The sequence below is a fragment of the Hibiscus syriacus genome, unplaced genomic scaffold (assembly GCF_006381635.1).
Source record: "Hibiscus syriacus cultivar Baekdansim isolate YM2019G1 unplaced genomic scaffold, ASM638163v2 tig00112498_pilon, whole genome shotgun sequence".
Taxonomy (NCBI): domain Eukaryota; kingdom Viridiplantae; phylum Streptophyta; class Magnoliopsida; order Malvales; family Malvaceae; genus Hibiscus; species Hibiscus syriacus.
This window is the reverse complement of record NW_024063347.1, coordinates 29,598-42,637: the sequence shown is the minus strand read 5'-3', so window position 1 is coordinate 42,637 and position 13,040 is coordinate 29,598. Positions and strand designations below refer to the sequence as shown.

Genomic DNA, 13,040 nt, shown 5'->3' with positions numbered 1-13,040 from the left:
AAGACTAAAGAGAAGTAGGATTATAATCTTTGCTTGTATTGCATTCCAATATATATGGTCTCATATGAAAGATCTTGAGACAATCCCGTCCTGGCTGGCTTTTCGAGCTTTCAAATACATATATCCCATACACAAAGCATACTCTGAGGTCACTCTAGTAAAGAAGCATGGCACAAACATCAACTTCTTATGGTATATATACCCAAGTCAACTACTAGGCAATCTCAACTGCACAACCTCATTAGGCGGTCGTAAAGTGCAAACCATCTCTCTCGTCTTTCCAAAGTAGACCTGCAAAATATGTAAATATTTCGACCTGGTAGTACCAAACTCAATTATCAATGTCGGTGTGCAAAGAAAGTTCAGGTAAAGTAGTAGGTGTACCTGATCCAATGAGTTCCGGAGCTTACCCTCCATTTCTTCTATCATCTTTCCCATATTGGAGAGATGACCATCGGCAACTGGGAGGTTCATGTTCATCTACGGACAAGAAAGATAAACCGTAACTTCACATTTGAGAGCAGAAACAACAGAAGGATGATAAGCCATAGGGTAACTGTAATGTAAAATTCATTAACTAAACAATAAATGCTCAGTCCATAACACCAGTATCAAATAGTAAAAACGAGTTGGACACCATGTTTTAAGACTCGATCCGATATTTTATGGGCAAGTGGGAACATAAATTTAAGTCCACTTACTACGGATGGGAAGAGGAACTTAATATTCTGCCTGCAGTTAGTACAGAAAAGTTCTAATGATATCAGATTAATGACCCAAACAAACTGCACCGAGAGTATTTAACTTTACAAAGGCAATTAGCAAACTACTTTTTAAGTTTCTTGCTATAGAGCTATGTTAATCTCACTCCTCATTTTTGCTGAAATACCCATTAAACAACTTGTGTCCAACACATAACTGTATTCAAAACTTACACCCAAGTCCAAGTAACATAGCTCCATTCTTGGATTTTTCAGGTGGTCCAAGATACCAGGAGCAAATGTAAAACAAAAAATTTCAAAAAAGATCTGTATTGTAAGGCAAGTTATCCTTTTTTATCATATAATTCCTTCCGATTGTGCCATCTGTAAATGGTTTATGGAAGAAAAAAAACCCTCCTAAAAAGGGCAAGGAAAGAAAACCCATGAAAGCCTAGTACAGGATTTCAGATGATCAATACTAGTTATGAACCACTTTTTCTGATAGATCTAAACAATCATCGCTTGTGATGTCCAAGGTCATCAATTCAACACCACTTGGGGATCAAGAGATTCCAAAAAACTGTTTCCCCTTCCCAGTGTTTCAAAATTGAATAGATACTAACGGATTGCAAAAAAAAAAAAACAGTTATCAATGGAGTACAAATCACTTTCAATGAACATAAAGCTGCATTCTCCAACAGTTTAACTCTTCATTATTAAAAAATCCCACCAATTACCTGTCTTCTGATAGATCCAGACAAACTGAAAGTGCCTGATGACACGTCATCTGTAGTTAAAGACAGCATGACTGTACTAGTCAAGCAATATCGAGTAATTTCTTCTTCTGGTCCAACCTAAATAAAAGGTGAGAGTGCAACATTAGCAAGAGAATCCAATATAAAGTAACAAACTACCCATAGAGGAATAAATGTAAACATACAACAAAAAGAAAGAGGCCTGAGATAAGAATGAAAGTTCTATATCCCTAATTGTATAAAGCCATTGAAATTCACCTCTATAACATGAATAGCATCCCAAGTTCCCTCCTCCAAATAACCTCTTCGCCCTTGCCCAGTCCTTGAGCCATCTTTCTCCAAAAGCCAAGGAAACCAAATCAGAAGAACTAACAGGGGTTACTGGTTTTATTTGGGAAAAATTAAGCTGCTTACCTTTCTTTATCAAAAAGCAGGCTACAAAACATTCGTGATCATCTTCCCACATGTAGACAGATGAGATGCCACCCTCATAATACCTATTGTATTATTGGTTAAACATAAATAAATGAATTATAAAAAAGCAGATACTGCATAAAAAATCTAACTTGATGGAGCGATGCCTTAAGACTCCATATCCAACCACAATAAAAAGAGAAGCATAAAACTTAATAGAGGTCAATTGTAATCAAACCCAGACAAACAGCAAATTAATAAACAAAGTACAACATAAGTAAGAACCTCACTGGTCACAATAGACTGTAAAGATATCGTTAGCTTCAATTTCCAATTGCCTCAACTTTGAAGATGGATAAGGCGCATCTTCCAAAGGTGGATGATATTTGTTTGACCAAGGTGATCTACAAACAGTACAATTGCACAGAACAAAACCACAGATTACAAGTTAGTCAAAGATGAATTCTAATTGAAATTTGCTACTATGCAAGTAAAAAGGAACTCAAAAGATGGCCTTAAAGCATCATATGAGACATGAAACTGAAGGAATATCATTTGATATAAGATTGATTTGCTGCTGACAAGATTCACTAACAGCTCAAACATGGAGTACTGACTGAAAGAATTCAAATTCTGGAGCTAGTGTCTGTGCTTAGGTTTGAGCAAATCATATATGCAAATGTACTTCATATAGATAATGAACATGCAAATACAAACATATACAGAGGAGATAAACCACCGTGGCATAATTATAATATTTCATAATGTTTATTCAACATCATGGTGATATGTACAGTTTTCTGGATTATATATTCAATCTTTTTCCACCATAAAAACTAAACAACTGTTTTACTATAAACATTTTGGAGGAAGACCCCCCAGGAAAGGCCAACATCTACAAACGTGCACAGTGCTATGGATTAGATGTGCAAGTTTATATAAACATATTGGGAGAGACCCAGCATAGGCAACCATGTATAGGTAACCATGTATAGTCCATCACCAAATTTGAATCTACAAAGTAAGAGTATAGAAAATAAAACCTCAGGAAGATTGTTAACATAACCATTATTATTTAGGCAAGATAAATGAGGAGAAGGGGGCTTACTTTTCATTATTTTAAATCAGAACAAAAATACAAACAGGCAAGAACATAGAAACAGCTTAAGAAGGCTTAGGCAACAATAGGAGAGGCAAAATTAAGTTCAGGGTTTATAATTTATATATCGATATACTAATCAGAAGAGTAAAGCTACCTGTAAGAATCGGCGTCTCTGTTGTATTCGCACAAAATGAACTTCTTTCCACTGTCCACATCAGACAAAACCTGTTTCAGAGGAAAATGTGAAAATCTAATCAACTAATTCATCCAAATCAAGGGAACAAAACTCAGTTGTTGTTATATGTTTTGATATCACGTGAAAGCTTCACTTGTAACAAAACCTATAGGTTAGTGAATAAGATTGCATGTAACAAGTTGCCAAGTTGTTATGAGGATACCCAACACCACAAAATCAAATACCAGCAAAGGGGAAAAGGGCTGATTATATATGATATAAAACTAAGACAAAAACAATCTAAGTTATTTCATTTGAGAACAGTGCAAAAAAGAAAGCTAATAGCTCCATACACAAAAATTGAAGTAAACTTAAGGATCTATAAAATGATGGATAAAAATTCAAAGGCAGTAAAAAAATTTTCTATGACATTCATAAATCAAGACCATGATAATGAGCTAATAATATGCAAACATCAAGGAGGAGCATCTCTTGGGGAACAATTTAAGTTCAAGCAATCAATGAGAAAAACGAGAAAGAAGACAATACTCAATCCAGAATCCAAATGTTGCATGTGATCAAGGTCAAAAAGAAATAAAACCCCAATTCAATTTCATCCTGATCCGTTTATTAAATAAAGTTGCTCAGTTTCACAGCTTTAAGAAACTAACCAAAAGCAAAATGTTGAAATGCATTCAAAACGACTACCATGAATTCTAACTAGCATAGAGTGAAGAATGAATATACAACATTCAAAAATTTCTTTTCAAAACATAAATTTTTGAAACTTTTCAAAAATAAATAAATGTTCAGCCCCTTTTCACTTTAAAACACGAACTAACTAAATCTTAAAGGAAACACATTATAAAGTACGCACTCGGATCATTAAAATTTTATTTTCTAAAAATTGGCACCGCTTTTGTTTTTGAACGCAGATTTTGATCTTTCTTTTGGTTTCCAACGCCAAAGGGGGGAAAAAGCAACCCCAGATACATTTTGGCTGAAAACCTTATACTTCAGTATCGATCTTCCGCAATACATTTTCCGTGATGATTTCGACCCAGCTTTCTCTATATAAAAAGAACCCTAAGACAATCGTTATTTTAAAATTTACTTCATTCTTTAGCCAAACGAATTACCAAATACATTATGGTCATTTTCAAAATAAAAATAAAACATAATAAATAACCAATTCGAGCAATATTACATAGCGAAATCTCCAGAAATGAAAAAATATGGGTAAACTAAAATTGGAAAAAGAAAGGAAGAGACCTGGAGAGGGAGATCGACTTGAGAGAGGAGATCGGAGGAGTGGTGAGGCAAAAGGCTTAAAAGAGCGGAGAGTGTTGTCTCGGAGAGGCGAGGCGGCATTCTTCGCATCAGTCCCATGGCTGCCTCCATTTTCTTTTCTTTTTCCTTCCAATTTCAACTTACTATTGTAAAATCCAAACAGGGAAACGAAATGAAAGCAGATAATGTCCTTTTTTTTGGATTGAATTCAAAGCGAGAGGGACAGAGATATTAGCAGCAGTTTGAATTTGACAATTGGGGGGATTTTTTTAAAAGAAAATGCAAAGGAAAAGAAAAAGAAAGGTGTGGGTTATTTGATCCGAGTCTCATGGTAAGGATACCGTCACCTCTCTTTATTACACCAACAAAAACATTTTCAGTGTTCGTTCTTGGATACAACTAGAGAAGAGAACCGATTATTATTATTAAAAATCTTATTTTACTACCAATATCTATCCATACATTCTATAATTAACCTTCGGGTAAATCACACTATTTCTCACGAAACTATATTCTCTGTCTTATTTTTCTTACTCAATTTTTAATTTTTCTAATTTGCTCACTAAACTTTACAAATTGAATAATTTTATTCACTCTGTCGTTAATTATTTAACAGTATTATGACATGACACAATAAATAGCATAAACATCAAAATGATATTGTTTTAAAAAAATCAAATATACACCAAAACGACATCATTTCGAATCCATTATAAAATATTTTTCTTCTTCTTCATTTCGTTCCTTTTTCCTTTTTTTTTCTCCCATTTTCTCTCTACTTTGCAATCGGTTCCCGTTGTCGGCTACCACGTCATTTTCATTCCGGCCACTATCGTTGATGGTGGTTGTTCGGTCTCAAATTTCATGGGTCGGTTCATCTAGACTCCTGAGACTAAATCTGGTGGTTGTTTCACCGAAAAATGTCCAAAAACTCGTCAACTTCAGAGCAATTTCAGGAAAAAAAATGTGTGATTTGAACTCACGATGTTGAGATGAAGCGACCCATAAAATTTGAGACCGAACGACCACCATATACAATGGTTGACGATGGGCGAGTGTGGCATCCGACCACATATAGTTTTTTTTTAAATTTCTCAATTATTTTATATTCAAAATAATAAAAAAATAACATGTCATCAAAATGTTAGAGAGATAAAAGAATAATGAGCAAAATAATTCAATTTGTAAAGTTTAGATAGCAAATTAGTTGGGTTAAAAAAATAAGAGAGAGAATATAATTAAGTGAGAAATAGTGTAATTTACCCTTAATCTTCCAAAAAAAATATTGTTTGATTAATTTTTTTAATTAATATAAATTTGGTCCCTGTAGGAAAATTTCAAAACCAAGCCTAATATTGGAAACATCTGATAAGCTACCTTACCTATATATTGTTTTTAAAATATATTAATTAATTAATATAAATTTGGTCTAAATCTATGTAAAAACAAACAAGAAACAAAATATCAAAAAAATATGTGTAGAAAAAACAGATAATAAAATTATGTGTTCAATTTAAATTATAGATATGTTTGATATTTTGTTTAAGAACCAAATATGAGATATGATTAGATTATTTGATTGATGTGATAAAACGGTTAAAAGAAACAAAATAAAAATATTTTATTTCTGTGATATACCGATACGTAGGTATACTCTACATTAAATTAGTTGATAATTTTAATTTTAAAAAATAAAAATATTTAAAATATTAAATTATAAAAAAATAAATGTTTATATATCTTTGAAAAAAATAGTGTATATTTAAACATATTTATTATACATTATGTAAATAATAATTCCAATGGAAATATAGTTAAAACTCTATAAATTAATAATGTCAGAATCGGAGAAATTTATTAATTTAGAGAGTTATTAATTTATCGATAAATTAATAATTATTAATTTAAAAAGTTTTTAAGTAATTATAATGTACATACCAAACAAAAAGACAAATTAGTCTATGTCTCTTAGAATTACGTTGCAAGAGATGAGTTAAATTAATAATGAGCTCCAAATAGACTTGAACTTTAAAGGAAAACATACAACTATTGAATCATATTTCAATAGAGTGTAATATATTTTTTTCAGTTTCTATGAATTATTAATTTATGATTTTCTTGGGATCAAAAATTATAAAGGGATTTCACGAAAAATTATTATCTTATTATTTTATCGAGTTTTTCAATTTTTTACATTGGCCTAAGTCGAGACCAGACAAATTTATTATTTTAGAGAATTTATTAATTTATCGAGTTTTAATTTAAAGAATTTCTACTGTATTTAAATACCATTATTTACTCGGTTTGTATAGAACTCAATTACTATGAGGAATTTGATAAAAGAAATTACTACGAGGGGAAACTACCTTTTACCTTTACTCTAAAGTACAATAAAAATTTAGTAAAAAAAAAGTACAATAAATTGCAATTGCCAGTAATTGTCAACCATGCTTTTGAGTAAAAGAGATGGAAACAGAAACAGAAACCTCTAAGGATACCGGAGAAATCGAACCACTGTTACAGGACTCAAGAGATGTGCCTAAATCCGACCCTAATCCGAGAACCGCGAAGACGAAGGTACCTGGAGTAGAGATCCGTTTGTACCGACAAGGCAAGGGTCCGATCGACGTGTTCAAGTCGAGCTTGGGAGGGTGGGACCAGAACCAGCTGGAGGTTCGAGATATACTTGAGAAATACGGGTTGAAATCGATTTACGCTTTCAGTACCCAGTCGGGTCGCGGTGTCCCAATCCGATTTCATCCGAGAAACGGTAGGTCTATTATTGGATACAAGGACGGATCGGTGGTTCACATTGACGGCGAACCAAAGGTAATTTCAATTTTCTTTCAGTTTTAATGGTTTTAGGTTATATGCGATTTTTCTTTTGTCGTATTTGTTGATGATCAGAATTTTTATCTTGAGTTGAACAAAAAGTTTCTTCTAGTATAAATTATTACATATTTCTGAACAAAAGGATCAAAAAAAAAAAGTAGCAGGATCTTATTTTTCACATGAAACTATTTGCTTATTTATAACCTAATAATGCTATATAAGATGTTCGAGGAGGAGAATGCTCAATTAGGATCATAAACCATTTCAAATCAGACCAAGCCTCAACCAAATAGAAATTTTTTTCTTATTATTACAATTGATATAGATATAGTTATATTTGAATGTATAACTATTAACCGAGTCTTTGTTGGATGCTTAGAAGTAATTGCTTTCAGATCCATGGATCAAACTGTGGGAGATGAGGCTTAAATTTCAGTAATCAAAAGATTAGAAAAATCCGTATAATGCAGATTAAAACCTATCTTATTGGTGGACTAATTGGATTTTAGACTTGTCTTCAAATATGGTGTTGAAGTTAACCAAGGGTTTGACTACATCCCTGATCATAGAGGTTTAATCGAGTTCAAACAGTAAGAAGTTCGAGCTTGAGCTAGATTTGAGATTTGAAGCTCAAAGTTCGACTTGAACTTGAACTCTATTGAGTTTTATTTTTAGAACTCAAACTTTGAGATAATGATTAAACTGTTCGAGTTAACTTGATTGGTTTGTTTACCTAGTGAAAAATGAGTTCGATTATTTGTGCTTGAGCTCAAGTTGAATAAAAGAATTTCAATACTAATTAGAAATGAAAAAAATACTTGAATTGAATTCACTCAAAGCTTTAGCTTGACTCAACAATAACTGAGCCGAATTAGATTTTTCTTTTTTCTTTTTGCACTGAACCGGAGTAGGTTGTGCAAGCACATGTGTCTCATTGACACCTATGTTATACATTGACTCAAGTCCTGGTATCAGATACTGGTATGTGTCCAATTGTCTTTTGTTTAATTTTTTTTGATTTGGAGAGTCAGCTAAATGGATCCAAAAGATGCAAGTACATGGATGCATCTTATAAAAATGGCTCAGAACAATATCTTAAATAAAGGTATTCATATTTAAATACAACGATCTTTGAATTCATGAGAGTCTGACTATATAGTCGAAAGATGTAAGGGAATGAATATTTAGAACAAAATACTTACCTTCTTCAAATAGATTTCCCCTACCCACCTACACTCAATCAAATAAATAAATTATGTGTTATTTCCTTTGTGTACGCTCCCCTAACTGTATAAACTTTCCCATGCACGTGATTTTCTGCCAGTGGTCCATGTTGCTGAGTCCAACTAGCTTTCAGTCTCTTGAATGTTCCAATATTTTAATAATTGTAATATAGTTTCCTGCATGCCTGTGTATGCATTCAGTGGATGAGTAAATGACTGAGCTTATGGGCAATCATGGCCATGGACCATGGACTGCTTCAAATGTTGTATTCATCTTGACTGATGATTGGAAATAATTCAACTGTTAATGATGCTTACAATAGAACTGTCGGTTGCTGCATAAATAAGGTGATATGACATGTTTTTTTCTATTTTGTTTTATTCTTGATTTCAGGATTCATTGATCAAACCTATAACCAAAATATTGGTGGGAATAGCAGCTCTTACACTTGTCATAACTCTACTAGTGAAGGATACTCCCAAATGGTTGAAGAAATTTAACATTTCGGTTGGAGATTTCCCTCCTTGGGTCCTTGCTTGCGTTGTAATTGTTTTCACACGTATGAGGAAGAGGACTAAGGATGCCTTGAAGAAGTTTGGTTGGTGAATGGAGGTACTCTTGAAGCCATTTTGTAAGCCCAATAAGTTACTGAACATTGTTAAATCTTGTGCTTTTCTAAGTTGTTTTGCCTAGAAAATATGTTGATCCTTGTGGAACACGCGTAAAATAATAGTGGAAATCAAACTCATTTGTAGTGAAGGGGATAGAGTGACATCCATCATGATATATCTATTTTCTTACCAAGTGTTTTTAAATACAGACGTGCTGAATGCTGGAAAGAAATGTGTTAAAAGTAGTTTAGACGATCGTGAATTTTTTTAATAAGAATCTTCTATGATATTGAAAAGTATTTGAATGCATGCAAGAAAGTCTTTACATGAGGATTCCATTGGACCCCAATCTTGATGAAATACAAGATGCTCATTTAATGACGGGAAACTTAATTACGACTTTGAATGTTTTTATCAAGCTGTGAGCAATTAACAGCTGGATTTGGGCCTAAATCGAGCAGGAAAAGAATTCAACAATGCCCTACCTGTCGCTTCCTTTCAATCTTATAATAGTTTATCTATTTAACACAAAAAGCTCAATTTTATGTTTGGTTGAACTATTTAGGGGGGGGGGTTGAAATGGAGATTCAACTTGCAATAATTATAGTGCATATACTGCATCTTCCGAGTCACCACTTAACCGATCACTAAATTAATGATTGAAAAGGTTTTTAATAGCCTCTCTTCCATGTGGCAAATTAGGTTTAAATGCAAACGAATTCTTACCTCTTCTAAATGGTGTAACATCAGTAATATCAATCGATTTAACAGTTAATAAACTTTAACATTTAAGACTTGACCACTTGTTAGATCATTTATATTATATAATTGTATAACTTATATAATTATATTGCAATAAAAATATGCTCTAAGTTCTATTTGGGGTTTAACAAGATTTAAAGGATTGGATTGTTTAAACGTTAATGCGTAAATTGTTAATATTAGAAGGGAATGTTACCACGGATGCTACGAGAGTTCTGATACCATTGACGCTAGAAGGGGATGTTATCACGGATACTACGAGAGCTCTGATGAATCAATCCTAGCTGATGAGGATTTGTCATATTTCACGTGAGTTTAACAAGGTTATTGGTTTTCTAGCAGCTCTAAGTCAGGATAAACTATTGGAGAATTACTATTTGACTCGTCCTTAGAAGTGTGGAACGCTTGTTTGAGTGTGAAGAATTACAGTCAGAATACTAATTTAGTTGTTCTGTATGATTAAAAAAATATGCTCCAAGTTTTTGTGATTTTCTATATATTTGAAATTTAATTATTCTTTTCTATTTAGAAAAAATAAATTTAATTCTTCTACTCTCATTTACTAAAATTTAATTTATGTGTTTTTCAGTTTAAAAATTATTTTCAATTATATTAATATTATTAAACTGGGAGTAGAAAAGGCGTAAATGCACAATCTTCTTTAATTCAAAGAATAGAGAAGAGTTTAAATAATTTAAATATTATATAAAAAAGTCTATATGTATATAAAATAATCAAGTACATATACTATAATTTTTTTTCTATATTTCTTATATATTTTACCGGTGACGACGACACTAACTTTATGCTATTTAGCTAACTGATGACTTTTTCTTTCTTCTCTCCTCTTCCATATAATTTGAGTTATATAATTTTTTTGTTTTATTATTCTTTCCCTTTTCGTATGAAATTATGGATGAGTTTATCTGCTTTTGTAGCATAGTTTTTGTTCGTTCTTATTGTATGTTTTTCTTCTACTTTTTCTTAATGTTAGATTGGACATGGTTTGAATTTTCAGACTAGGCATTCATAGACGTTTAAAATCATCGAAGATATATTGTGATTGAGTTGTGGTAATGTCAATTTGTCAACAAACCACTATTGTCATATGCATTTTTATGTTAGTGCTTATGGTGTTATCTTTCACCACAATCAATGATGTTTGTTTGTATTTATCATTTGTATGGATTGTTTGATTGAATTTTTAGTTATTTTCTTGTATAGTTATTTTCTATTCATAAGCATCTAATCGATGCACTTTAATGGTTTTAGGAAGCATGTTGGTTTCTATAATTAGTTTATTATTATTATTTACTCTTAATGTAATATACTTTTAAATATATATTCTTTATTTATATGGGATGAGGACGGTCGTATTAAATTTAACTTGTTGCATTCATAATACTAAAATTTAAACCTTAAATATTATTAAGGAATCTAACGCTTTATCTAATTAATTATGTATATCTTATTTATATACTTAAATAAAATGTTGATGACCATGGAGCAGAATTATACACTATTATTTAAGAATAGTGTCAATTAGATAACATATAAATAGAGAGAGTAATGGAGATGGGAAAAAGTGCAGTAGTAGGAATAGTATTTTAGTTATATAGCTTAGGGTTGATGAAACTGTGTGCGTAAAGTGCAGTGAGCAGAAGTAAGCAATATGCAGTTTGATCAATTATAGATAGGGGAAATGTGAGGGAGCTTTCATGGTTATGCCTCCCCTCGTATGTCGCTATCACAAAGCGCCCATCTTTCTTTCCTTGGTAATGCTCAATCTCACGTAGAATGAGAAATATAATTGAATGAGCATTTAAGGTTTGCATTCTCCATACTCTTGTTGAGTGATAGAGAATAAGGGAAACTCTCGCATGTCGTCGTCCATCCGTCTCGCTTGTAGCAAGTGACAATATGTGTCTTCAACACGTCCGTGTAATACTATATTTTAAAGAATTTCTCTATGAGGGTTTTAATTTTAGAAAATTCGTTAGACCCTTTTACTCCTATTTCAAGCCTATAAATAGAGGGTCTTTTCAGTTTCTCAATTCACTTCGTAGCTCACGATCCACTTTGTAGCTCACAATCCACTCTTAAAGAATGTTCGAGTTGTTCTCTGCTTTCCGATCAAGAAGTGCAATACCGCTGACAGTCCACTTCGATTTCGAGTGTGCGAAATCTCGAAGCGATCGTGTTAACTTCGAGGACGATCGCCTATTGGAGAGATTACACACATAGAGATGAATTCATTTCTAAGGCAGTGATTTTACACGACAATGTTTAAATTTGAATTATTTTTATTTTCCAGATAGTGTTAATGGTGTAATTTTGCTTTCCAACATATATATAGATAGGGTTAGGATCTAATTATATAGTGTAAAACTAAAAAGTTTTACACCTTTTTAGGATCATTGGATGAGGTAAAATCAAAGACTGAGATTAACAGTAGAAAATGAGAGGATATTCACTAGGAAAAAAATAAGAGTTAATCTCAGCCTTTGATTTTCCTCATCCAACGATCCTAAAAGGGTATAAAACTCTTAGTTTTACACTATGTGAAGTGGATCCTAACTCATATATATATATGCATGAACACGATCTTTCTAGGAAGCATAATCATAGGATGACGACGACGAAATGATTGAAGCTATATCATCAATTCATAAACTGAAAAACATGCATGCTGTAACTTGAAGCTTTTGAAACTTTTACATGCATGAAACCAGATTACCTTGGAGTAGGGTTATCCTTATCATTTTCTTCCCATATTTTCTCCATTTGTACCCGTCATCCATTACCTCAACTCCAGATTCTGTTCTGAAAGCAATTTTAACCTTCTCTCCGTTGTCATCGCATAACCCTCGTTTCTACAAATTTAATACCACAATCACTAACAAATAACCAAGAATTATATAAACAAACCTATATATACAAAATAAAACATAAATATAGGAAGGAAAGGAAGTCGGTTTATGTTTGCAACATATAATCAACACGCGCGCCAGGATTGACCGGAAAAATAGTAGGGAAGGCGGAGGCAGTTTCCGGCTGGGGTAGAAGTAGGAAATCTTCAAACTCCATGGTGTGAGTGCAAATAGGGTTTGGGTTTGATGATGTTGTGAGGAAGGTGGCGGTGAGGATGGAGCTTGACATACCAGAATATTAGAG

The 13,040-nt window shown here is 32.6% G+C and overlaps 3 protein-coding genes across 3 annotated transcripts in view; 1 reads left to right on the top strand and 2 right to left on the bottom strand.

Moving 5' to 3' along the window:
- Positions 1-76: 76 nt before the first annotated feature.
- On the bottom strand, positions 77-4,695 carry LOC120180494 (probable F-actin-capping protein subunit beta). The gene is made up of 8 exons (XM_039185809.1): positions 4,420-4,695; positions 3,127-3,197; positions 2,161-2,274; positions 1,871-1,953; positions 1,715-1,788; positions 1,439-1,555; positions 385-480; positions 77-291 (listed from the first exon to the last, which is right to left on the bottom strand). Exons 1-8 carry the CDS (start codon positions 4,546-4,548, stop codon positions 208-210), a joined length of 768 nt encoding a protein of 255 aa, XP_039041740.1. The 5' UTR covers positions 4,549-4,695; the 3' UTR covers positions 77-207.
- A 2,200-nt stretch (positions 4,696-6,895) lies between these two features.
- On the top strand, positions 6,896-9,252 carry LOC120180496. The gene is made up of 2 exons (XM_039185811.1): positions 6,896-7,266; positions 8,887-9,252. Exons 1-2 carry the CDS (start codon positions 6,904-6,906, stop codon positions 9,097-9,099), a joined length of 576 nt encoding a protein of 191 aa, XP_039041742.1. The 5' UTR covers positions 6,896-6,903; the 3' UTR covers positions 9,100-9,252.
- LOC120180493 (probable choline kinase 1) overlaps positions 7,789-13,040 on the bottom strand; it is a 28,300-nt gene continuing 23,048 nt past the window's right edge. Inside the window, exons 5-6 of the mRNA XM_039185808.1 lie at positions 12,411-12,418; positions 7,789-7,820 (exon numbers count right to left, since the gene is read on the bottom strand). The gene's annotated coding sequence lies outside the window, so the exon portion shown is untranslated. The remainder of the gene's footprint in view (positions 7,821-12,410; positions 12,419-13,040) is intronic.

What these genes read in the sequence shown, in the direction of transcription:
- LOC120180494 (XM_039185809.1), bottom strand. Translation starts at nt 4,548, where the DNA reads ATGGAGGCAGCCATGGGACTGATGCGAAGAATGCCGCCTCGCCTCTCC. An exon ending in AGAGACGCCGATTCTTACAG is followed by an intron (nt 2,275 to 3,126) that starts GTAGCTTTACTC and finishes TACTGTTTGTAG; the next exon opens with ATCACCTTGGTCAAACAAAT. An exon ending in TCCGGAACTCATTGGATCAG is followed by an intron (nt 292 to 384) that starts GTACACCTACTA and finishes CATATTTTGCAG; the next exon opens with GTCTACTTTGGAAAGACGAG.
- LOC120180496 (XM_039185811.1), top strand. Translation starts at nt 6,904, where the DNA reads ATGGAAACAGAAACAGAAACCTCTAAGGATACCGGAGAAATCGAACCA. An exon ending in ACATTGACGGCGAACCAAAG is followed by an intron (nt 7,267 to 8,886) that starts GTAATTTCAATT and finishes TCTTGATTTCAG; the next exon opens with GATTCATTGATCAAACCTAT.